Below are 26972 nucleotides of genomic sequence, written 5' to 3'. Positions count from 1 at the left end.
AATTGCCATCCAAGTGCTTTCAGCAGGAAACAGGCACACCTAGAGAGGCACCTGTGCAGAGCAAGATTAGGGTTTAATGTGAGAAGGACAGAGGCATAAATGCACTTTCATCATGGGTATGGTGGAAAGTAAAAAAAAAAAGTTGTTTATGTAGAAACTGCCTGAAATCCAAAAGCTGCTTCAGGTAGTGGGATGTGGTTGGTATGTAATTCATGTGAGAAACAGGCACATTACAGGGCTCAAAGTGTGCTCAAAGTGGCATTTATATTTAGGCAGAGAAAAGAAAATAATTGTATGTGGGGAAGAAGTTGGCTGATGCTGTCTTTCCAGAATAAATCAGCTTTTGCCATGGTTATGATTTTTTTATAAAATAAAATTTGTATTGTCAATCTGACAATACAAAATAAGATCTTTCCTTGAAAGCCAGTATGATTGCAGTAAATTATTTGCTTGGAAGAAAGCTTCCTGAGAGTGGAGTGGTTTGTAGTTGATAGATGAATGCCCTTCATAAGCATGAGCCTGCTTTTGTACATTTAAGATTTGTTCTCTCCACTGCTGTTCTCTGAGCACTGCCCTGGCTCTGGCTGCAGCCCCCTGGCACAGCAGCTGTGGGAGGTTTCTGCTCACTGGGTTTGGGCAGAGCTCTTGGCCCCTGTTGTGCAGCTGCCCTCCCTCTTCCTGCTGCGGTTCTGAGAAAGAGGACATGGTGACCAGGTGCTGCCCACGCATCTGGGGGGAAATGAAGAGTGGGATTTCTGAGGAAGAGACCATAAAATGCTGTTTTGTTTGTGCAGGATGAGGTCTGCGGAGTGGGGAGAGCTGAGTGCAAGAATCGATTGTGTCCTCTGATGAAGGAGTCAGATCTTTAAGCAAGGGTATTGATTTACGCATTCAACTCTGCAAGTTGCTTTCCACTACATCTTTTGCAACTGAACTCAGTGATGTGAATGTCAATAGGCATGAACAAAAGCCTTGTGTTTCGAAAAACCTGAATCTGTATCTGTTGGATACAAAAACTGTTACATTTCCATGCTTTTGTTCTCCTCTGGAAGTCATTTTCCAGGTTGTTGGTAATGGATGCCGCATGCAGAATGTATGTGTGTGCCTATGCATTAACATGATTGTTATTTTCCCATAAAAATAGTCTTTTCTTTTTGTGTTTGCAAATAGCATTTTATCACAGTCTAGAAATATTGCATGCCAGAAATTAGCTGTCTTGAATTGCTGAATACTAATATTTGGGTAGGCTGTTATGGCAACAGAGGTACACCCTCTGGATTTAAGCATCACAGGTTCTCATGGCAACTTTCTTTTTGTATACCTGCACATGCAGGAAAATATGCTGAGCTATCCCAGTAATCTGTGGAAAAACAGCAGCACCAGAATAAACTGACATGTTTATCACCTTACATTTCTTTTTAAAATATACATAAAAACCTGCCTTAAATAAAATACATAAATAAGTAAATCAGAGAGAAAAAGCACACAAAGGCCATAACTACACTGTAGAAACAATAACATGAAATCATTTTATGAATACTTAGTATAAATTAGTATTTATGTTATACTGATACTCAGAACTTCAACCAATGATGGATTGGCATTGTCAATCAATTGGCATTATACATTATGAACACTATACATTGCCATGAGGCAGCTCTGGTTTGTTTTTTTTTTCTTTTCTTTTTAAACTTGGTGAAATCTTACAAAATAGGACCCTCTATCAGAAATACATCAAGCTCAAATGATCTTGACCTGTGATACAACAATCCCAACAAAAGAAGTGTTCAGCCATGGTGTCAAATGCTCTATTTCAGCTTTTCTTCTGCATTCCAGGACCCTGTTCACATTAATCCAATGGACTTTGGAGTAGCCCTGCTTCTTCAATGTGCAATTCTCATAACAAAGATTAATTCCTCTTCTCCCTCTATAATTGCTGCTGTCCCTGCATGACCCCTTCACCGTGTCAGGTGTGTGAGCACCTGGCAAAGGTGATGTTTGTGATCACAGGTCCCCAGTGCTCATTGTGAGTCAGTGCGAAGCACACAGGTTTACACACACTCTGGAGGATGCTGTCTGTTTGGAAACAGAGCTTGTGCTTCACAAAAAGGGATGGTAACTCTTGAACAGGAAGGCACCAATTAAATAATTAGGGTTAGCATAGAAAGAGCTGTAAAGTGTCTATCCCTTAATATCTTTAAGAACAAATTCTAAAACCTTCTGTGAAGGATGTCCTAAGTAAAGCCCTTAAGGCCAAGGAGGTGAACTGGATGACACCCTAAAATCTGTATTTCTGTGGCTGTGCCATTACTGTGCTTGCTTGTCCTTGCATGAGTGTAAGCCTGCACAAGCAGACCCAGAAGTAGGATGGCAAATGCCAGAGAGAGGAAATTTGAAATTATACATTAAGTATGCGGGAAACAAAGTGAACACCTAAGCACTTGGACGAGTTCATATACTCCTAGTCATTTTTCTGTGAGACTTTTTTAATGTCTGAGGTTCATTACAAACACTTAAAAGAAAATAGAAAAACCTACTGGTCCACAATAGGAGCTGCACAGCACAGGAGTCAGGGAGTTTTACTTATTTAATATGTACTGAAAGGTTTTATTTAAGTGGTGGATAATGCATTTTTATTAAGCAGAAAGTATCTTAAACTAAGAACTGACTTTGAAGAACATAAAAACATTCTAACATTCAAACACTAAGCATTGATGTGACTATATTGGGAAATATGCAGAGTAGGTGTGCTCATTTCTGAGGAAATCTTCCCACTGGCTATTTGTAAGAAGCGGCTAATGACAATGTCTTTGGCCTTGACAGTCTCCATGTTCCTCTCCCGTGATATCTGCATGCTGATTTGATCCACGTTCGTCATGATCAGCTCGGAGGCCAGGATCTGGGTGGGGGATGCCCTGTTTGCTGTGCTGTCCATGATGTACTGCTTGTACAGTTCCACCAGCTTCTGCTCGAGGTAGTCGTTCAGGGCGGAGTCAGAGAGGGGCTGCTGGTGGGGCCCCAGGCTGGCCAGCCGCCAGCACGAGGAGTGGCCGTGGGGCGGCCTGCAGATGGTGTCACCTGTGGGGACAGCCTTCACAGACTCCATGGCAGGAGGAATCTCTGAGGACTCCAAGAAGGGGCCTATGCCGCTGTCACAAGCAAAATCTGTAGTGACAGAGCTAATTGGCACCACGTAGTCCCCAGCTATATGCAAATCGTTGTAGTTCTTGCAAATGCTCTTGCAGGAAGGTGGGACCAGGTAGGTGACTTTTTTTGTCAGCTCCTCACAAATGTGTGAAGCTGGAGGGAGCTGTCCTGTGGGTGTTGGGTGCTGGACAGGTTGGGAGAGATTATCCTTCTGCCTTCTGCTGTGCTTACTACCTCTAGAGCAGACTGAGGAAATGCGCTTGCCAGCAGATCTGCATCTCTGAAGGAGGCTTTTCCCTTGTGCTTCACCTGTGGAAGAGTAATTAATGGACCTCATTTCATACACCCCTTCATCAGGCAAACTCTTGTAGAGCTCAGGGTTCAGGTCTTCACAAAGGTAGGTGATTCTGTGAATGTAACCTTCCGACAGCATGCTTCTCCTAGGGAAAGGAACCACCAGCAGACACAAAAATTATAAGAAGAAATTAATTACAAAAAGTTCATTTTAAACTCACTAAGCTGTGGTTACACTCGCCAGTTACTAGCTGGAAAGAGATGTCTCTTATTTGGACTTGAAGAAGAGTGTCTCTGCCTTACTAGGGGACTTGAGTCAGTGAGTGAAGTGATCAGCCATTCTTCCTGCTGTGCTGAATCTCACCAAAGCACATTCTGTATGACATAATAAATGGCAAATCCAACACATCCAATGGCAAGTGAATTGTGGAGAGAGGGACAAGAAGTTTTTTGTTGTGGAATAGCTGTTGTAATTTATACTAAAATACTTCTAATTTTGCCCTGGAGTTCATTAAGCCAGGGGTTCCCCCTTGCTCATATGCTTTTAAGAAGCCTGGGGTTTCCCTCTTTTTCTTATATGATTAAAAGCATCTTTTGTTGTGTGTGGTTTCTCAGCTGCCTCTGAACTATGATGATTTGAGATTCATATTGAGAGTATCACCCCTTCTGCTCCAGACTAATCAACAACTGTAGGTGCGGTTCCTTTTTCATTAAAAAAATCTCAGACCATTAAATTTGCACTTTGCACTTCTGCATTGCAATCAGGATGGAATTAACTGTCTCTACCTTTTATTACATGAAAATGTCAGTGGAAAAAGCAAAACTTTTTGGAGGCATGATTCATCTGGCCTGGTTTAGACACCTAAATCAAAATGAAATGAATTGTGCCCTAGATTTGCTTATCACTCTCCAGTTGCTATAAAAGGATCTTAAACTAGATCCTAGATATAGATATCTGCAGGGTACTTTTGAAGAGACAGATTTCAGTGCAATGCATAGGAAAGTGCACATTTCAGAAGTACTCCAGCTCGCTCTTTCACTGTGGGATTAGTCGTACCACAGCTCTGGAATCAGTTTTCATTGCATTTCTGCAAAGGCACAGTTGGGTTCCAGCAGTCACTAACTCTCTCCACTCTCTGAGCAGGCAGCTCAGACCCAAAAGCTGCACAGAAATGTTAGTAATAAAAGACAGGATTTGCCAGCAAGGATTCACATGCTGCACATCAGTAAATGTTCTGCCCAAACTTTAGCAGCTCCACTACCAAAAGAATTGTTTAAAATCCACCTCGGTCTTTTTTTTTTTTTTCAACATATGTCAAGGATACAATCAATGGGAAAGATGTTCTAAAGAAATTGTTTGGTCCAACAAAAGGAAAATAGATTTAAAGTAAAAATAAATTTAAACTAAAATTATTAAAGTAATTTTTTTCCTTATACACTACAAATGGTCTTCTCCAAGAGGGAAGGTACTCTCATTTCTTGGTAAAGTTTTCATGTGTCACAGTTGCAAGTACAAAATGTTGCACTAATAATTGTTGGCTAAATCCTGTCTAAGCATGGAGACAGACTTTGCACAGATGTTAGGGAGGAGACAGTGTGAGAAAATACTTTCCCTTTGGGGGAGGCAATCACTTCCACACCATGAAGAAGGTTGAAGAGAAAGTTGAAGAGAAAATAACCTTCTTTCTGGCAGAAATACTAATGGGAATTAGATGTGTCCAAACACTTGCTTTGGTGACCCTGAATTCTCTTTGTTGCCGCCAGTTGTGTGAGATTTCCCACAGGCACTAACACATAATTAAAAGTGACTTATTTACCCAGAAGGGGGAAAAATCATGTTTGGGGATTGGCAGTCCCTGCAGTTTGCTGCTGTTGTCTTGCTTTGGCTTTTAGCTGTAATTAAGGTACCCCCACAGAATTCTTATCCAAACGATAGAGCTGCTCAGGTTATCACCTCTCTCTTCTGCTTCTGTTCCCCATTTTTACAAAGGCTGTTCCCTTCTCCCCACCATCCACAGCCCAAATGTCTTTATTGAAAAGTCACCACTAACTGTGGCTAGCTTGAATCCAGAACTGTAATGCATTTATTCATACGTTATTTTTAATGTGGATTTGGAGAAATGAGTGTAAATGTAACATATGGCTTGTCCACTGCTCAACCAACATAGGCAAAGGCAGCTGTGTTCAGGTAGCATGTGACACTTTGGTCTTTGCTGCTCCCCAGCTGTGAGCTCTTTCTGCCATAGGGTGCTACATGAGAGAAATGAAACTGTTGGTTTCATTTCTTTGCACTGCATTCTGCTGTGCTTATTTTAAGAGGGAGCATGCTGAGACAGGAGTGGAAACAAAAGAATTAGCAAATTGAAAAATATTAGGGTCTCTTTATGCTCAGAGTTGTGTGTTCTGCTGAATGAGTTACAAGATTACCCTCTGAAGCTGGCAAAGGCTGCTACACTGATCTGGCTCTTCCCAGCTCTGTGAGGAAATCTGACTGAAGTTTTGATAGGCAGTGCTGAGAGCATGAATGCAAAAGGGAGGTACATATATCTCATGCTGCTTGTCCTAGAACATAATATAATATATACCTCTGTCAAGTTGTTATCCCATCACTCCAACAGCCATGCAACTCTGGCACCTTTAATTTTTGAATTTTAAATCTGATAAGGATTCATTATTCATAATGGAAACGGATAAGTTTTCATTAATTCTGCTTTCTTATGCCTCTTCTCTTAATCCCCTCTCCATGCCACAGAGGATACACATATATACACAGGATTCCCAGGGCAAAAAGATTATATCTAATGTCTTTCAATATTTGGGTTTCATGCTCCTTAGATCCAGATTTCACTTACATCTGCCTGAAAATAGTTGTGTAACTGTTTGCTGCACAAGGAAAACCAGTCCTTGTTTTACAATTCTGATCTGACACATTTTGCATGTAAGGTGAACCAAAAGAATTTTCCTTGTGTTGCTACTGCCCTGGCAATGGTCACTGACTACATTCTGTCTAAGCCTAGTGGAGATAGAGGGAGAAGACTGCCTGGTTTACTGTCTTTTCTATCTGACATAGCCTTTATTACAGTCAGATGATCCTAAAATCTCCTATGTCTTGCTCAAGGTTTTTGTTCAGATCTTCAGCACAAGAAAAGCTTCAGCACAAGAAGGCAGGATGAATGTTTAAGGTCATATGGAGAATCCAGGGGTATTACAAGTGCGTGACAGCAAAATTGGTAGGTTATAATGCTTGTAGACAGTGCCAGTGTTTGCATAAAGACTTCAGATTCCAGTCTGAGAGGAGGTAAACAGAGTGGGATTTCTTGGCTCAGGATAAGAAAACACTTATGGAAAACCTGAGAAGTGTGCACAAAGAGATATGATAAATTGTGTCCTGTTCAAAAACTTAAGCAAAATGAAAAGCTGCTAGTGAGAATGGGAAGAACCTGGTGCCAGCTGTGATCACAGCTCAGTGGGGAAAGGGACATTCTTCTGCATTGCAAAAGGAAGGGATGGAAACTCACAGAAGAGACAAGACTGTGTTGGATATGTCTGGCTTTCAGATCCCTGACCAGAGCTCTGAGTGGCATTAAAGTTGTGCTGGGGGGACTGGAGCTCAGCTCTTATCACAGGGTATACCTTGAGTTTTAGCTGATTTACTAGATGGGATCCCAGAGGACAGTCTCCCTGTCTCGAGGGAACTCAAATCCTATGGATCTGTCTGCAGCATTTTTTCCCTATTTTAAAAGACATTTCTCCAGTTTGTGGAGATGCAGACAGATCCCTTCAGGGAGCTGTGAGACCCACCTCAGATTGCCAGACATAAGAGCCCTGGCAAGCAGGATAGTCTGTAGAGCAAGCTTTTGCTTATTGAAGGACTCATATCTCACCTTCCCCTGGGGCTAGTGTGGAACAGCTCCCAGGAAACCTCAGCACAGCCAGCGTGGGGAAACCAGGACAGTGAAGGAGGTAATGTAATGAGCTGTGCACACGGGCAAACAGAGCCTCTCCTTAGTGCCTGAAACCTACAGGTCTTTGGTATCTGAACCTCATTTGGCTTGGGTAAAGGTAATGCTGATGACACCAAATTGTGTGATGAGATGGACACATTTTACAGGGAGACCTGCACAGGCTGGAAAGTGGGCCAGCAATAACAGCATCAGGTTTAACAAAGGCAAGTGGCAGCTCCTGCACTGGCTGACACAACCAAAGAGCCCAGCACAGGAACTGTGTGCCTGGGGAGCCTTGCTGAGAGGGACCTGGGGGCCCTGGTGCTCCACATGGTGACCCTGTGCCAGCAGAGCAGGGCTGCAGAAATGAGGAAAATCAGATCCTGGGCTGCACCCACGGGGGCACGGCTGGCTGAGATAGGGACGGGATCCTCACACTCAGCAGGTGTCAGGCTGCCCCTGGAGCATCCAATTCTGGTCCCAAAAAATTCAAACAAGATGTGGACAGACTGGAGAGGGTCCAATAGAGGGCCAAGAAGATTATCAAAGGGCTGGAAAAGCTGCCTTGTCAGGAAAGTTTGAAGGAGTTATGATTCTTCTCCCTGAAGAAAAGAAGACCAAGGGAAGGGGACAGCTCATCATAGTGTTCCAGTATCTGCAGCTGCAAAGAAGACAGAAACTCTCTCTTCACAAACAGCCACATGAAGGAGACAAGGTGGCAATGAGCACAATTGGAACAGAATCACAGAGCCACATTGGCTGCAAAAGGCCTCTGAGATCATTAAGTTCAACCCTTAATCCAGCATCACTATGTTCAATGCTAAACCATGATCCCAAGTGCCACATCCACGTGTTTTTTGAATGCTCCCAGGAATAAGAGGGAAGAGGTTTCGTACCAATATGAGAAGATGAATTTTTACAGTGAGAATAATCAATGATTGGAACCTCCCAGGAGACGTGGTGGAGTCCCCTTCCCTTCGCTGGATGTTTTCAAGATGGGATTGGACAAGGTTCTACATAATCTCATCTAGGCTTCCTTTCCCATGAAAAGTTGGACCAGATGATATTTTGAGGTCCTTTCTGATTTATGCTGCTCTCTAACTATGATTCTACAATAACAGTGGCTGCTGTTTGATGTAGGAGTGGTTCAATTTGCCCACAGCAGAGGAGAAGATGAAGAGTCAGGGGGTGGTTTTGCACAAGCATTCGAATGCTGCCCACCACGTGTCACTTCCCCTCCCTGATGCTGCTGCTGCTCTGGAAGATCTGGGGCCCACAGAGCTGCACCATGAGGCTCTTTCAGCAGTCATCATGGGCTAAACAACTCTTGCCCCCTCCCCACAGCCCTGTTCATTCTGATCTTTTGGTCTTCCCACAGGAGAAAACATAAGCCCTGTTTATCTTCTTTATTCACATGTCAGCAGTTGAGGAGATGCAGAAATGCTGGCGTACCTCACCCATGGGGGAATGTGGGCTGGTTCGAGGGGAACAAGTAGGTTTGAGAGAATAATAATCCAATACGTCAAGAGTATGAGGGAATCTGCTGGAAGGACAGGCTAAAGAAAGCATCAGAGGAGACATCTTCCCCGAGAAATCTGCCATACTTTTGAATGCTCTTATTATACAAATGCCTACCAATTTTTGATCATGCTAAATGGATGGCAATGAGTTTCAGGAGCATTCAGCTTTTTAAATTTAGAAACAAATGCATTCTCAGTGTATTTTTGAATGCTGTTGTGTCTTTGGGTTGGGGGGGACATGCTTCCATAAAAATATAATGAAAACCGTGTGTTGGTAAATATAGCTTCTTGACCTCTCAAAGTTTTCCACCCAAGTTTGTTTTATCACTTCAAGTTCCTTGAAACTTCATACAGACCAAGCCTGGTTTATCATTTTCCATACTTTTATTCATCATCTATTCCTATACAAGGTTGGTTTAGGGACCCCATCAATCTGGTTGGATAGCATTTTATATCTCATATCCACAGCTGTAAACAACAGCATGAAATCTGAGGCAGAAAAGAATCAGGATCCACATTCATAAGGAAGACTTGGCTACGTAATATTTCTACCCTGTGCTTTTATAATTTTCTTCCTGGGGTGGAAACCATTTCATGTCTCTGCATGTCTGTGTTAATTTTTAATGATTTTTTAGCTGTTATGACTGTACTACATGTACTGCTACATTTTGAATCTAAGCATTTGAAGTAAAGAGGCAATAAATCCATGTGAACTCTTAGAGAAGAGAATACACTTTCTAGAAAGGAAAATAATAAATGGTGAAGCAAGAAAGACAGAAAAGGCTGAAGATGTTTCCCAGAAGGAGTGAAGGAAATGGTCCACAAAAAGGCATTGAAATGTTAGTCACATTTGCTGTAAAGCATAAAAAAGAGGGGAAAGGAGGCATGTTATGCATGTATACCCTAACTGTGAATTTGCAGCAAACCCAGAAATTCACTGAGAACTGGAAAGATACAATCATAAACTTTCTTTGGTTATAATTTTTAACATCATCATGTTTTCAGAGAAGTCTCATCTTTCTTTTTATGTACTTTTTCTTTTAATATGATGTCCATATTCATCTATTTTGGTGCCTATTGTTATTTATAATCTACAAATAGAGAACTCCTGTTGGAGGAGATTACTTTGACAGTACAGTAACCTGAACAGAAATTTCAATAACAATATCTTAATTATGATGACAGCAACACAGGTAGTAAGGCTCACTTTAAAAATATTCTGAAAAACCTATTTAGGCTAATTTTATGAAACTTTAGAAGTATTAAAGGAAAAATTTTGTTTTCATTTTGAAGTCTCATTGCAACCACAGGTTGGTCATGGTAGTGAAGATGGCACCTTAGAAATGTTCTCATCACTTCTTAAGGCAACAGTAAGTGTCTGTGGACAGAAGCTGAGACTCTGCAAACACATGTGCATTCAAAACAGAAAAAGTGCATCCTTATTTCACCAGCTATCAGCTGTGGTGCCACACAAACAGTACCAAGCCACTTTGATAAGCAAGGACAACATTTTCATACATTTATACAATGTGCAATATATTTTAGTTCTTACCTCCAAAGATACAGCAGCTGACCAGGCACAGAAAAATTGATGTCTTCTAACTAGTTTGAAGCTTCCTGTGAGTCTGTCCTACCCCAAAATGCAATGTTCTGGTTTTATTTCCTTTTTAATTACTCTTCTAAGATAACATCTGTTTTACTTCTAATCCTCTGTAGCAAAGAAGTGTAGAAAGAAAGTCCCTTAGGAGATGAGGGTGTTTTATGACTGACTGAACTGCAACACGCTGAACTTGCTTCCTCTTTTATGTCCAAATGAAACCTCACTGTGAAACTGTGTTCTGTTAAAATAGATGATTGCAACACACTCAGTCCAGGCAGATGGACTGTTGTAAGAACAAAAGCCCTGGCTAGTCAAACACTCAGAACAATCTTAGAGGAAACTGTTTGGCAGCTTGCAGTGCACCCCACTTCAGCCCTCACTCTCCTTTTAGCTGGTATGGCGAGGCTTCTTGGCATGTCAAAACTATCACGCCAAATAGGCTGGAAGAGTGAGATGCCAAAGCAGAAATGCATTGCACAGCAGCCCAACTTTGTTGTCTGCAGACCCTTGTACATATAATTTTCCACCAAGCAGCACAGCACAGCACAGCACAGCACAGCACAGCACAGCACAGCACAGCACAGCACAGCACAGCACAGCACAGCACAGCACAGCTGCTTTCTCAGGTTTTGCTTTGGCCAACTTGGCAACACTTGTCAGGACAAAAGTTAGACCTGAAAGTTAGGCCTTGTCTGTTTTAGCACTCAGTTCCATACCCAGGAAGTTTCTCTTAGTAGGGGCAGTTGATGAAAATATTTGGGGCAAGCAGGAATTCATCCACCAAGTGTGAGGTGTGCAAACACTGAATATGGCTTTGAGATTGGTGATGGAGTATTCCTTGAGGGTGGAAGACAAATACTTTTGAAACACATAACTGGACTGTTTGAATTGATCCCAATAGGACATACAGAATTTGCTTTAAAAGGCATCATTCTGCATCCATACATTGCAAGAGAAATATATTAGAAATATATTTTAATTCTCAGTGAATTTTAACTTCCTCATTCCACGAGGAAGTACCATGTGGTTTTTCTCAGAAGCCTCAAACTCTGCCACCCAGAAACAATACTTCTATTAATTTAATTTTCCTAAATACTCACTATGATGAATATTCAATATCCATGAATATATATGAATATAATAGTCCCAATATATGATTGGGACTAATATCAAAGACTTCTTCCAAAATCTTCTTAGACATAGGCATGAAAAAAGTACAAGTGTCAGTCTGTCCCTACCTACACATTTGTAGCTAATTCCTACAACAGTTTAACAAGTAATATTGTACCCAGTCACATGCCATGCTATGATGAATGGCATCTAAACATCACAAAAACTGGACAACATTGGCACTTTAATGCAAGCCTCGTCAGATATCTTTGCTGTAAAAGTTCTCCCTGTGGAAACAGAGCTACTGTCATAACAGACCAGCTCTTTTATGCTTAATATTAACAGTATTAACATGGTTGTAATTTTTTCTCTGATCTCCCATTTGTACTATGGACTAATCTCAGGCTTTGTCACATTTATACTGGCCCAATACTTTTTTCCATGTTTCCTTACCTGGATCATATGTATCGAGGGAAGCAAGAAATAAATCTCTGTGAGGTTTTGTCTCTTCTATAGATCCAGAGAGCTCTATATTCACAGAAGCTCAATATTTCTAGCTAGACTGTTGGGAAAAAAAAAATGGTAGTATAAAAAAGCATTTCTGTAAAGGTCCTCAGAGAGTTTTCAAAATATTTTTTAATCATCAAAATCCATGCAAAACTGGGAAGATAGAAATGTACAGATATTTTAAAGTAAAAGTGCTTCTACTGCCAGAATAGCACAGCTATCCAGAACCACTCTAAAATCAATCTACTATCATAGATTTACCTAAGTATGGATTTAAGACTTATCTTCAGGCACCTAGATTTGGATAAAATAAGTGATTTTTGTTGTCATGCATGTGGAATGTTTTCAATTCTCTAGAGGAACTCAAACCTTGTCTGCATTTCTGCACAGTAGCTTTGTTTTCCTATGGAAGTAAGACATAAAACCGTAATTTCTTGTCACTGAAATTTCACATTAACAGTCTAGGCTTTCAGGACACCCACTTATTCTAGTGACCTTTTCCACATTGACTCCTGACCTTGGAAGAGTTATCCTCAGCTAACAAGCACCGTCCTATATGAATTTTTGCCATGTGGCTTATAAACTGCTCTGAGTGCAGCACTCTGCACTCCATCCAGATCTGAATGAGCAGGATACAACATAGCAGCGCCTGACCCCTTTTGCAAAGATCTCCACATGTGCTGTGCCCCCCATGCCCAGTGAAACAGACATGAGTGAGAAGAAAGCTTCAGCACCTTAGGGAATCTTTCAGTCAGACTCTTCATCTGTAAATGTAGCTTAGATTGACTGAGGCCATGCCAAATTATTTTTGTCAGTGTTATTCACTACAGCAAGCCCAATGTATTTAGATTGTGTATCCCTATCCATCCTCCCCCCAACAAAAAACCCAAACAATTTCAAGAAAATTACTATGTTTCCTTCTCTACCTCATTATTCTACTCACAAGGAATTTCCTTGAGGAAATGGCTTTAATTTTGATCCTGAGTAGGTCTGATCCTTAGTTTTTTATTATTTCAGTTCAAGAGTTTATCTTCAAGATAAATGTTGTTTGCCCTCCCTCTGTTTTGGTTGACCCCTGCTTAGCCTGTTTGGTCAGAGTGCAAAGGTCACTGCCTGTCATTTGCAGGTGAAATGTTTATATTCTAGAAATGATAAATTGGGATCTTCTTATAAGACAGTATTCCATAGCTTTTTCTTAAATTTCATAACAAGAATAAGTGCATAGAATATATCAATTTTCCTGTACATATACTCAAGCAAGTATGTACACAGTAAGCTCTCTCTGGTTATCAAACTATTCTAGCTCTATTCTTATTTGGTATCTCTGCACATTTAACCACAAATTTTGACATTTAAAAGGTTAAAGATACCACCTTAGGATTGCTACCTAGTTTATAAGTACTTTGTGCAATAGGACAAAGAGGGTATTTTTAAACCTTTTGATCTTTGGAAGGAAAGATTTTATGGGAAGGAGGTAAGCATGTTATCCAGTACCCCATCATAAAAAACAATCATGAATGATCTACATTCCTTACAGCAGCAAAAGCAGATACATTTCAATCTTTCCAGTATATGTGGAAATTCAACTTGATTTAAGCTGAAAACCCAGTTTTCAATGCATTAATTGCACCAGTATAATCAATTATTTGAATAAATCAGCAGTCTTTAAACAGGGAAGAACCTTCATCATACACAGTTATCTTTCCTCTTCCTTCATTGCTGGTAGTAGAAAATAGATTAGAAGAATTCTCTAGGTAAAATGTGAGAATTCCCATCTTCCAAATGAGTTCCAGGCAAGTCTGCTTTTGAGATATCTCAGGCCAAAGGAAGGAGTGTCCTGCATTAATTACTCCAGCCCTTTACCTGTTGTGTGGGAACAAGGTGGTTGTGACACCATTCTTTTGGCCATGCATTTCCAAGGAGGAGAAAAAGACCATGGATGCACAGAGAGCCCTGCCATTCTAGAAAAGGTGAAGGAGTTTTGGTGCCCAGCTGTATTTGCTGTTTCCAGCTGTCCATGGCCAGCAATTGCCCTCGCAGCAATGAGAAGTCTGGCTGTCCTTGGGGCCCAGAGCCTTAACTCCAGGAACTCCAGGAGCACAGCATCTTCCATACAGTTACATCCATCAAGTTCTGCACCCAGAGTATGATACTTCAAAATGAAGCAATTGTTTCATCATACAAAAGTGACCACTAAATCTTTTAGTTAGCTACAGAGGCATTTGTACTTCAAGTACAAATAGGGTAGTAATAGGGAACATTTGCTGCTTTTTGTGCTTCTCCTAGTCCATTCAATATACAACTTATTCCAGTGATAAATTTCTCCATTGTAGATCACATAAAGATTTAGTCATATGTAGACATCTCTACAGGTTCAATTTATGTGCAAATTAAGGAAACAAAAGTGAGGCCTTTGATATGAGAAAATTATAAGCAAGAACATTGAACCCTCTGATAAAATCTCCAGGGTCAAGGGGACTTTGCTTTGGGAAGAGATAAAAGTATTGGATACAGCATATTGAAGCTGATCTACATTATGTTCCCAGCACTAGTCTTTTGTAGTAACAAGTAGCCAATTAGCGAAATCTTTTCAGTTCATGTTCTTCTCTTCTCTCGCTAATCTACACAAACTAGAAGATTTATCTTGTCACAGTTCAGAAATCTTTCCCTTCAGTCTCAACCTCTCTTCATTCATAACCCCTTATTTACCTTTAGTAGTCAAACTGTTCTGCCCATAACCTTTTTATTTTTTTTTTATGATCACAAATAAAGCACTGATGTATCCTGAACAAAGTACATTATTGTACAAGTGATCCCACTGATGGCAGAGACTATCCTGAGGTTTCCATGCATAACCACACATGGCACATAAGCCTTTAAGCACTGCAGAGCATGAAGCATGAGCAGCCTGTAAAGCATCAGAAGACAGCAGGCTGGGCGAGCTGCCCTCTTTCCATTGTCTGTCTCTGGCCAGAAGCCAAAAACTTCTCTTTTTTTTATTTTTTTTTTTTTTTTTTTTTTGTCTCCTAACTAGTACCATGATAACTGGGAAATGGATGGTTTTAAACCAACAACCAAGAATATCCAAATCTAAATGCCACCTACTTTTTAGCACCCTCAAATAACAACATGCATAAAAGGTGGTCTACAGTGTGCAGATACATAGAAATATATTTATTGAAATCCTGATGCACACCACAGATACTGTGCACAGCTTGCTCTGTGCTGCTGACTGAAACACCCCAGGGTCTGAAGCATTTCAGCCAGCAGCAGAGAGGAGCCTGACTCTCAGCACACTGGGGAGAGTGCAAGCCACAACTACTCCTCAAGCAATGAAGCATATTATTCCCTAGCTCACCACCCAGTTCAGCCAAAGGCTTTATCAGCACCTATAACTCTCATGTTTGCACCTTCCAGATTTTGTTAGACAGTCTTCTGGGGTCATTTTTTTAAGTTTCTCAGGATACATGCATTAGTTCTGATCCTTTGACAGAATTTGTGTTCTGGTAGGCCTCATCATTCCTTTAAAAGTCAATTTTTAGAGAGGAAGTTTAGCAATCACCTTTTTTTTTTTTGGTGGGGGGTGTGATTTTTGCTCAAGATGTATCATTCCTATGTAAGTATTTAAATTTTCAAAATATGTCCATATACACTGAAGGTTTGGTGGTTTATCTCAATTTTAGATTTATTTAATGGTTTTTATACATTGAAAACTTATTTAAGTGCTTGAAATTCACATGAATCATTTCAGCAATGTAAAAAAAAAAAGTTTCTAAACCTGAGTGTGCATAGCAAATGGAAGTGATGAAAATTAGTATTTCAGGTATTGCACAAATAAAACAGCTACCCCAAATTCCTGAACTCAAGACAGCTCCTGCAGAATAAAAAAGGGCTTGAGTTCCTGACTATGTCAGATCACTTCCTACCATAGGAAACCCCCAGGGATTTTGCATGGCATTCTTGGCTTCACAAGTCTGAAATGATTACTCACATATGCTCAATTAATTACTTAGAAGCTAATTGAATCCTACCTATCAGGTAGAAAGGTGTACCATTGGATTACTGATAAAACTAACCAGTAGGTTGGGAAGGAAATATTTTTGCTGCCTTCATTTTTTATTGAAGGAGTCTTTTTACAGATGCAGAGATTCCAGCAGCCCACACCATCCTAGGGAGAGGGCAGCAGAGCAGAAGTGTTTTTACCGATTGTGACAGAGCTTGAATTTCTTCTCACAAGAATCTTTTTCTGCTTTCTTGCCTCTGGGTGAACTCATGATTCCCTTCTCAGCAGGCCTTTAGGTCTAATAAACTCTAAACCTCAGCAAATCCCAGCTGATAAGAGGAGGAGCTTGTTCTTTCACCAGGCTGCACCTTGAGGACAAGGAAGACTTCATCTCTGCAGGACAAGTGCACTATAGTATTTTCAGTTTTCTCCCTGGCTTTCTGCCAGATTCCCACTGTGGTTACACACACCCTCTAGGATAAAACAGGATATTCCAATGGAAGAACTGATTAATTATATTATAAAAGTTTCAAATGTCATTTCCAAGAACAATGAAGATTGTCTGAAAGACTGCCTACCTGTACAAAATCCTGTCATATGATACATACCCTAATTCCAATGCCTGCATTGGGTCTTTGTTAAAAATAAATCATGCATCCAGCTGCTTATGTACTTCCTGGCTCAGTGACAGCTCCTCACTAGTGGTCAGGCTTTACCATCAGGCAAAGAGCTTTTACCTGTAAAAAAGGACTGAGCAATAGACGAGGGCTTTCTTTTTTTGTTTTCTTTACTACACTGTGTTACAATAAAATTGAAGACAGGCTACCAAGAAGGGAATTTTTTTTGTTAGTGTATCAAAATACCACAAAAAATTGCAGAAATCCAAGAAGTGTTATAGTGGTCTTGTTTCTTTAGGTGCATTGGCACATGTCTGTAATTTCTAGGTAGAGCCATCCCATGATAATTGGGTGATTTTCATGGGTTTTTTTCCTCAAGTACTGGCTCTTAATTTGACACTGATTTTTACATTCCTCACTTTCTTACTCTTTCATCTTTCCAGCAGTCAACTTTTACAGCTATTCTAAATTCTGTGTCAGAAACGTTCATTTCAAAATTTTGTCTGAAAGTAGCAACAGAATAAGCAATTTATCTGCTGGGTACTTTTAACAGAATAATGATAGAAATCCCTCCTGCACTTTGGCCCATGCAAACCAGAAGCCATCACTGCCCACAGGGGTATTTTTCAGTTAAGTAATCCTGGGCAACCATGCCATGAGTAAAGAAAAACAGGAAAAGCAGAAAATGTGAGGGTCTGGAACAAGTGTGGACAAATCACTGGTTCCAGCTGCCAAGGAATGATTCTCAGCACAGTTTGCTGCTGCTGAGCATTATCCGGGAGCATAAGACCTGCCAAAGAAAGTGAGAGGGAGGAATATTTTAATGGAAAACTTTCTGAAAAGCAGATTGAAAGCAAAGGGTCACTGAGTTTATTTTTTTGAAAGAGGTGGTTGCTGGAAAGGGGAAGAAAAACATGAAATTGAGCAATGAGACAGGCCTGGAGAACCAGGGAAACTTTTTCAGATGGAGGCTGCAACTGAGATTTTGCAAGGAAGACTGGTAAGAAAAGGTTATTTACATAACATACAAGTTACATGAGTAAGAGGAAAACTATTCCACAAAAATGGATCCCGTGTGGTTTCTGAAGAAGACAAACAGCTTTACTTTAGGGTGGAAGTCAGTGGGTTAATGAAAAGTGTATATTTGGTGTGGTACTTAGAGGATTTACAGAAGATGTAGATACATATTCAGGAAGTCTGGGGCAGAAACAATACAAAGATTTAGAAATAAGAGCATTTTAAATTTAAATATTTAAATTACCAGTCAGCAATGTGTCATTGTAGAAAGAAGGCCAATATTATCTTGTGGTGCATTAGGCAGAGCATTGTCTACAGTTTAATAGAGCTGATCCTTCCACTCTGCTTCAGTATTTGAAGATACTCAAAACCAAGTGGACATCCTGAGCAACCTGCTCTCACAGACTCATCTTTGAGCAGATATTTGGACCAGAGGATCTTCACAGGTACCTTCCTGTCTCAGCTGGTCTGTGATCCTAAATAGAAAAGAGGCAGAAAATACAGCATTTGGTACAACAGTCAACAAATATTTCTCTGCAAATGTTTGTTGCTACTGCAGCACAAAAGAGCATTGATGTGTGAATACAATACAATGAAATACACAAATATGTGTGACTGTAAGCACAATGACACAATAGACAAAAACTGGGTATAAAACTAGACAAAATGGTAGCAGAATAACCACAAAGGAGGAAAATGGAAACTAAAGGTAAAGAATAGTTTTTCCCTTAAAGCAGCATTTGATATTTGAGAATTGGGACTATATTGCCAACACTGCCAAAATCCTCTATTTCCCAATGAGATCTGAATATATTACATGACTAATTTTCTCAACTGGTAAAATCACTTAATAGCAAGCATGGGTTTACATAACACTTTCAGGGAAACAAAACAATATCTTGGATTTGATTACAAAACACGAAAAAAATTCAAGTGATTTCAGTAACCACTAAGCAAAACATCAAAGACAGTGGCCACAGGCCAAATAATTACATTTCCATAGTGAAAGGTATGAATGCTGGCATCCAGAAGAGCAGAAGAGCAGAGAAATTTCTGAAAACCAGTAAGAGGTGGGAAACTTATAGATCAGGACAATGTGGATGACTTTTAAGCCAGTATTAAGGAATGTTTGTATCTTTCTGGGCATTACAGAAATGTTGAAAAAATGTTAGGATGTAATGTCAAGTAAAATTGGTTATTTCCCTTTTTTTTCATTAAATTGTTTATCTTGTATTTTGTGTTAGGTAGTTGGCATCTTTAATGACTTAGTAAATCTATTGGCAAAGGGAAGAACAAGATAAATCATCAGAAATTAGAGATGTTTAATATTTGTGGCTTTTTTTTTTTTTAAACCTTACATCAAGCTGCACAAACATCATTATTTACAACACAGAAATTGTAACCTGAGAATTATAGTGACCTATCAGATAGTCTATCTGTAGGAAGCTGCATCATTATCAGACTCAAGAGCCATTCATGCTAAGTCAGGGCAAAATAAAATAATAGAAGAGCTCTATAAAATAATTATACATTCCAGATACCATGATAAGGAGCACTTACAGAGCATAATTCACATTTTGCTGTGGATTTACTACTACCAGTAAATGGGAAATATTTCACAATATCCTTGACTCACCCATGTGTGATACATGATGCAATCAATTTCCATGGAAATTTGTATCTAGCCTTTGACTAGAACAATACTTTGAACCCCATATTATTATGCCTTGGCAAAATTCAGGATTAAGGCTGCTTGTTGTCAAAGCAGGTTGTTTAGCACCCAAAGACTGCAGAAAAATGTGGGCATATTATTGGCAATGTTCTCTGATAGCCCTGAGGAACTCTAAATGCAACTGTTAAAGGTAACAGTCCTGGTCTCTGATGACTACCCTGAAGGGTTGGGCTTTTTTTTTTACTGAAGTATTTGAATCACTTAAATCATTCTAAAGAGAAGATTGGACTATGGAGACCATATCTCCACATCTGCCCAGTTACATCCCACAGCTTCTCTGCAGACACAGCTGCACCTTCAGTGTGAAGCACAAGCTCTCCTGAAGAGCAGAGGCTGCTTGGTCACTGCCTTGCTGCCTTTCACTTGTGGTTAAGGAGAGGACAGAGAGGACACAATTTTTGCCATTCTGTTGTTGGCTTTGCTGCCAAGCAGTGTGACTTCTGGGATGAACAGAGCAGGTGTGACCAGCTCTGCACAGCAATGGCAGAGATGGGCACTTCCCATTAACTCTGCGGGTCCTTAAAGCAGCCTGGGGAAAAGGACAAACCACCACTACCTTGATTCACAGCCCTGTGGAGGGCAGGCGAGGGGGGAAGAAGCAAAGTTACCACTTTTGTTGTTCTAAGTATTAAATTGAATTACTTATTATTAGGACATACCTCTTACATGGAGGAATGTTTCTTAATGCAATAAACATCAACCTGACATGAAGAACAGTGGGTATCTTTGTAGAGCAGGAGGGAAGGTGCTGTGTCCTGTCCTCTAAAAAATGTATTCATATGAAACCACTTGAGAATTGAAGACTTGTTTTATCTGAAGACTGGAAATAATAATGCTTTTACTTTTTTTCTTTTTTTTTTCCTTAATTTTCCAGCCCTCAGGCTCTCAGCCACAGAATATCATTGGACTGACCTGCTCCAGATGACATCAAGCATGTTTAAAGGGAAAAAGGTGAGAAGGAACATTTGGGCCTCTTAAGATCTGAGTTAATAAGGTTTAATTTATAAGATTTGCTATTAAATGGACACTCCACCTTTGAACAGCTTCTGTTGCAGAACACAGCCCAGTCCTTCATTTTTTGCCTTCTGAAGTAAATGAACTGAGCATTGTTCATAAAAATGCAGAACGAACTTTCCACAACTGGTGAAATTCCCTATAATCAAGACAGCCTGGGAACCTGAACCAACAAATGAGGGGCAGAGCAACTGTAAAATAAGTACGGCATCCACTCACCTGCTGCTCTACGTGTAGAAGGCCACACCTTTCCATGCAAGGAAAGTATCTTCTCACCTCTCTTCCACAACAGCCTCTTCCTCAGTGAGTGATACGTATCAGATTTCCTTGGGAGGCTGATTGTTTAAAGTTTACCTGAGAGGGCTTTTTGCATAGCCAAAAGATAGTGTGCCATTCTTAAATCCTCCCTTTCCTGCCCACAAGGATCCCAAGAGAAATGTGCTTTGTTAGCTGGGACCACTTGTTTTACATACACTGCCTCACTTGTCAAAATTACAAAAAAGTTAAACCTTCTGCTGATGTGTGTAAGGAAAACAGCATTTCAGCCACAGAAGAGCTCTGTGTTTTATATCAGGCTTCTAATTATTACAAAATTTTAAAAAGGAAGAGGCAAAAAGAAAATAGGAATCAGTCTTTTTAAAGAATTTATGGAAAAAATCTTTTATTTGGATGTTGTGTCTTCTGATAACTTAAGACGTAGCACAACTGAATGTCTAGGCAAAAAACAGATGGTGTTTTCAACCTTAGAAGAGGGTAATGAGGGACTTTCTAAGTTCCCTCCCAACTTAAATTATTTTACGAAAATAATGGCATTGAACTATTAGAAAGCCACTTACTACTGTATTCTATTTGATATACATTGTGATGTTATTTTAATGTCATATCTGGAATTACTATATTATATAAAACTTTATCTCTGTTTTTATTACATATATATATATATAAGAAGACATTTACTCAATCATATGTATTATATCTATGTGTATTAATTATGATTATTTAGTGTACATGCCATTTTCAAAGTTTACATCATGCATTTATTGTGAATAAACAGAACTGTATTTCTCCATGTTTCATAGGACTCCAAAATCTCTAATACCCTCAGTTCTCTTTTGTTTTAGTAGCCTCACATGCTCGACTGAGAAGCCTGTGCAAAATACACCGTGGATGTAGGTCTCTTCTGTTCACCATGTTTTCATATTGTTTACAAAAGTACAGCAAACAAAATAGTAAACAAAGATAACAGGAAGAATCTCATTTTTTTGTTAAAATTTTAATCTTGTTTCTTTCTTAAGTAATCAGTGACAAAGTAAAGCAAACACACACATCAAGCCCATTTTAGGGCATCCACAGGAGTCAGATGGATCTCCTTTCCTTCTTAAATTCACTGCAAAAGCTTCCTTTGACTGCAGGGGGAGCAAGAATTTTCCTAAAGTATTTTTGAAGCATTTAGCTGTGGTGAACTCACTGTACAGTGTCTTGCTTGTTAGCTCGACAATTATTTCTCCATAGAACAGAAAGAATAAACTACATACATAGCATATGAAACACTGAGCAGTGTGTTGCCTCAGGCTGACTCCCTGTAGAAACAAATGTATAAAAGAGGCTAAAGTTAGTAATTTAATTGCTTTGTAATATTATACCAAAATATAATTTCATACAGAATGAACAGCCAGGTATAAATTTATCTTGGAATAACAGAAAGCTTATGTTGTCAGAAAGGTAATTTTTCTACTTCTGCAATAAATAGATTAATTTGACCAGTGCTACACTGATGTTCATCACCTGAATGTGCTGCCTTATGGTTTCATCTATGCCCCTATTATCTTTTGTCTTAATATCCTCAATAAGGAGTATATATGGACAAATCATTCTTTTGTAGTCATTAGAATCTTATTAAATTGCATAGAAGAATCAATGCTACTTCTAAAAGTTAATGTGCTGACAGGGATGACTCAGAAATAAGGCAGCTGGAACAGTTTCCACCCCACTCTAACTCTGCCCCTAAGGAGCTTCTGTTCTTGCAGAAGAGCGCTGTAACCCAGAAAGAATCAAATGCTATGAGTAAGCTCTTCTGATAATGGACCGAGAGCATTATTGCAATTAGAAGTTGATAACAAGGAGCTGCAATATGAAGATTGGCATACATTCTGTTACAAACCACTGATAGGTAGATTGAAATGTCAAAGGCCCTGGAATGTAGGGGGATAACACAACTGCAGTGCACTGCAGTTATCATGAACTCATCTCAGGAAACCTGAGCAGGAAGCTGTGTTTTGAGGTATATTAAAGAAAAACAGGAATCTGCTGTTGGGAAACCATTCAGACAGTGTATAAATCCAACATAATTTGACCATGTATAGAACTCCATAATTACCTATTGAATTAGCCATAAGTGATAGCAAAGGTGGAGCCATCTTCAGGTTGCAAATATAAGCCTGTAACAAATACCTCCTGCTGCACAAGTGTCCGTGCTTTAGAATCCAGAATGTAAACCTGACCACTCAGCTTACCTGCAATGCTCCCATTGAAGTGTTACCTTATGGTCATCCCAGGGAAAGACATCCCTTATCTTCACCTCTGCTCCAGCATCCTGCCCAGCAGGTTTGGCTGTAAACCAGCCGGGTCTGACAGAGGCAGGTGTTAACCCAAACATTGCCCTGGGTTTCCAGGACTGACACAGGCCTGGTGTCTGTGCTGAATCAGGACAGTATGGCCAGCAGTTCATCTTCACCGTCCACGACTGGAGCAGGAAAAGCTGAACTGGTCACGGTTTCAGACAAACATCTTATTTTTGTGTGTCATGCTCGTCTACCAGTGCACCAGGAAAGTGAATTCTTTAGGTCAGCTTTCCTAAGTATTGCTTAAAATATGTGGTCTCAGTGGATGCTCAGAAAGCAAAAAATAAATCATCAAAATGTTAAATTCAGTCTTTGAAGATCAGTCCACACATACACTTTCTCTTTGGGTGACTGGGCTTTTTGCCTTAATGATACCTACTAGATATATCATAGCTTTCTCATACATTCCTCAGTATGTTTTTTAGTTTACCTCACAAACTCAGTTATCCTCCACTACTGAAGAGCCTTTTTCTCTTGGGCAGTTTCACTGCTAGCTTAGTTATCTTCCTGTCTGTGTTTTGCTGGGAGTTTATTTCAGTGGATTACATCTGAGAGTTTCTTCTTTCTAGAGCAGGGCTGTTTCTTTCTCCATGAGCACAGCTTTGAGGTTCTGCTTTGGCAACCATAGAAAAAATATATGCAATATCTCCCAGATTCATTTCAAATCCAATCCAATTCTCAATACAAACACAGCAAGCCATCTTTTATGAAGCTCAGCAAGACTGGCGTTCATTTCAATGTCCCTGGTGAGGTGTATTTTCCAGCTGTCATGGGCTAGGAATACTATTCCTCAATTTAGTATTCCCACTTGAAAACCACAAGACACTCCTCCACTCCAGCAAGAGAGACAAAAGGCAGAGATTACAGGTTGAGATTTACTGGAAACAGCAATGAGATAAGAAAATGAACAGTAAAACAGCATTAATACCAAAAGCATACAAAAATGGGTGATTTACACACAAAAAGATGCTCACTGACATTCCAAGAGATCCATCTCCTTTGTACTCTCCCACTAGGTAAAGTTGTAGACAGCAGTGAGATGTCTCCTAGGTTTTCTCTTCCTAGGGCCAAGCAAACACGTCTCTCTCAGTGGCTGTCTGTACACTATCTATGAATCCCCCAGAACTCCACCTGCAGGTAACTAGCACCATTTTGCCTTCTGGTACAAGTGGAGCATAAAGAATCTCCAGAAGACCTCAGTGTAGCTGAGCTCTCCTGTCAGTTTTATGAGAAATACACTTGTTTTGTGACGTAAAATTGGAAGAGGTATTAAAGTTGCTCTCAAAAGCAGACAGTACAGTCTAGTCTTGATGATAATAATGCAGTCATTAACATCTCCAGAATTTCCTAATAGATGGCTAACATTTGATTTGATGATATGGAGGCTGAAGGTCTGTCAGCAGCTGATGCAATCTAAGAGGTTGCAGCTGCTGAATATTTCATGCTTTCTCCAGTCTCCTCCACATCATCTCCTACTTATTCTTAACCTTTCCCATGCTCCTTGCTGTGGTAAGCTCTGCTTTTCCACCAGCTCTGGCACTCATTACATCAAGTGAGTCAATTCAGCTTCTTGGCAGAGAACAATCCGCTTTTATTTTGTCTGGGTATGTTTTCTGCCATATTAATGAGCTCAGAGGACTCAAGAAAGGACCCAATAAAAACCAGACCCCTTGCACAACAAGCAGAAACTGCATGGCCAGGATCAGGATTGTAGTGGTAAAAACATCATCCTTTGGAATCTGTGTGAGGCTAGATCTACTTACCCTGTGGAATCCTGCTTCTGCCAATTATTACCAGTTTATTCAGTCCTGTGCTCTCTGAAGGCAACAGGAATGTAGTTACTGATTCCTGAGAAAGGCAGTGGCCAAGGAAAACAATACCTTTGGACCTCAGAGAAAGCTGTGCGTTAGCTCTGCTCTGCTGAGCACTTGCTACATGGCTATTGGTCTGCAATTTAGCTGCTCTAGGCCCACCTCCATATCTGTAAAAAACAATGTCATAGGCATTACATTTTCACAAGAGGTTTCACAGAGATAATACATAAAACCCTTTGATGTTCATAGACATATGTACAGTTCCTGAGGGCATCCAATTACCTAGAGTAAATTACTAGATTGCTTTATAAAAATCAGTATAATAATCAGCACTGAATTCTCAATTCCTATCTGAGGGTGTTGCACAGTAATTCAGCATGACATCACCAAACTGAAACAGAAAACCCTAAAGATGGGATATATTTTCATCACTAACTATGTATTTTCCTTAGTAGAACATATATTTGATAGCATGCTTTAATAAAAACTGTACTTCCTATAGTACAGCACCTCCCACTTCAAACTTTATATTATCTTCCTTTGTTTTAGTTCTTCTGCATGATGTAAGAGCTCAGGTTTTTGCAGGATTAACAGCATTTAAACCCATTGTAGCAATAGTCTCAGGGTCTTCATGTAGTTCCACTGTTGCTCCTTGGTTTTAGTATCTTCACCACATATGAAAACTAGAGCCTGGAATACACTAAATTTTCCTCCAACTAGGATGCAGAGGCAAAATTATCAAATATCAGTATTTAGAGCAATTTACCTCTTTTCTAATCCAATTATGCAGCAATTTCACATAAGCCTATTTTTGGAAATATCCACTGTGCAGTGCAAAAAGAAAGATGTGAAAAGATGTCCTTTACAACCAGCAGTTCCCTTGCCTCTCCTAATGTAAGGCTAAAGTACAGAATGAGCCTATGAGAACTGGCCCGTTCATCATCTTATGGAGCACTAATTAGATTAGCTCATTTGATAAAAAAAAAAAAAAGACAGCAAAAAAAAAAGCTGGTAAAATGCAGTTGTTATGAAAACAGTAGAAAGTTAGCTCATTTTTAATGTGTTCCTTCAATGCAGTTGTATAGCTAAAGGAGTAAATTTTGCAGTCCAATGCCATATTTTTTTATGGAAGCTAGAAGACCAAGTATCACAGTTAAGGATTTTGAAGCATGAATTAGCTACTATACAACTAATGAATATTTATATTCTCTGAACTATTCATTATAATTTGCAAGAACATTAACTTTTAACTATACATAATTCCTGTGGGTTTTTTTGTTTGTTTGTTTGTTTTTATTTCTACATTTTGATTTGAATAATGAGGCTTTGAGCAACCTGGTCTAGTGAAAGGTGTCCCTGGTCATTAGCAGAGGAATTATCTTTAGATGATCTTTGACATCTGTGAGTCACGCAGGCATGGGGCAGGGCTTCCCCAGCTGATGAACAGTGGGCTGATTAAAGAAGGTCTCTAGGGATCATGGCAAACAGGGTGTGGCAGTTCTTGCAGGCAGAGTTGCAAGTTTTTCATGTTAGCATGGTTAGTTTGTTGTGTTTCTGTCAGTTGGTTGGGTTTTCAGTTTTTTTATGACCAAAAGCTGTAGTTAGTGCAAGTGTGTGTAACAAAAAAGAACCCTACAAAAAGGATGTGTCTGTCCGTTCCTGTGCACAGTGTTTGAGCTTAACAATGGTTCCAGGGGCTGCTGCAGAAGGCTGCCTGTGGTGTAAACAGCTGAATGATCTCCTTTTGCTGGTGGCTGAGCTTAGGGAGGAAGTTGAAAGGTTAAGGAGTATTAAGGAAAGTGAAAGGGAAATAGATTGGTCGAGTTCTGCCCTCCTATCCTTAAGGGAGACCCACCAGGAGCCAGAGGACTCTCATGCCTCCCACTGCCAGGCAATAGGACACCTGGTTGATGAAGGGGAGTGGAAATGGGTCCTACCTGGGGAGGTAATAAAAATTCCTCCTGACCCCCAGGTGCCACTTCAGAATAGGTATGAGGCCCTGGATAGAGAGTCAGACAGACAATTTAGCAGA

General features: G+C 39.9%; 1 protein-coding gene across 1 annotated transcript; it reads right to left on the bottom strand.

The window, feature by feature from the left end:
- Positions 1-2569: 2569 nt before the first annotated feature.
- Positions 2570-10660, bottom strand: TASL (TLR adaptor interacting with endolysosomal SLC15A4). The gene is made up of 2 exons (XM_005516709.3): positions 10458-10660; positions 2570-3587 (listed from the first exon to the last, which is right to left on the bottom strand). Exon 2 carries the CDS (start codon positions 3578-3580, stop codon positions 2705-2707), a length of 876 nt encoding a protein of 291 aa, XP_005516766.2. The 5' UTR covers positions 3581-3587; positions 10458-10660; the 3' UTR covers positions 2570-2704.
- Positions 10661-26972: the final 16312 nt, after the last annotated feature.

Source organism: Pseudopodoces humilis, chromosome 2 (genome assembly GCF_049639895.1).
Source record: "Pseudopodoces humilis isolate 2021_Gansu_Grassland_sample_001 chromosome 2, ASM4963989v1, whole genome shotgun sequence".
In the NCBI taxonomy this organism is placed as follows: Eukaryota; Metazoa; Chordata; class Aves; order Passeriformes; family Paridae; genus Pseudopodoces; species Pseudopodoces humilis.
Note: the sequence above shows the minus strand (reverse complement) of the source record. Positions and strands in the feature narration are given on the sequence as shown.

What these genes read in the sequence shown, in the direction of transcription:
- TASL (XM_005516709.3), bottom strand. Translation starts at nt 3,580, where the DNA reads ATGCTGTCGGAAGGTTACATTCACAGAATCACCTACCTTTGTGAAGAC.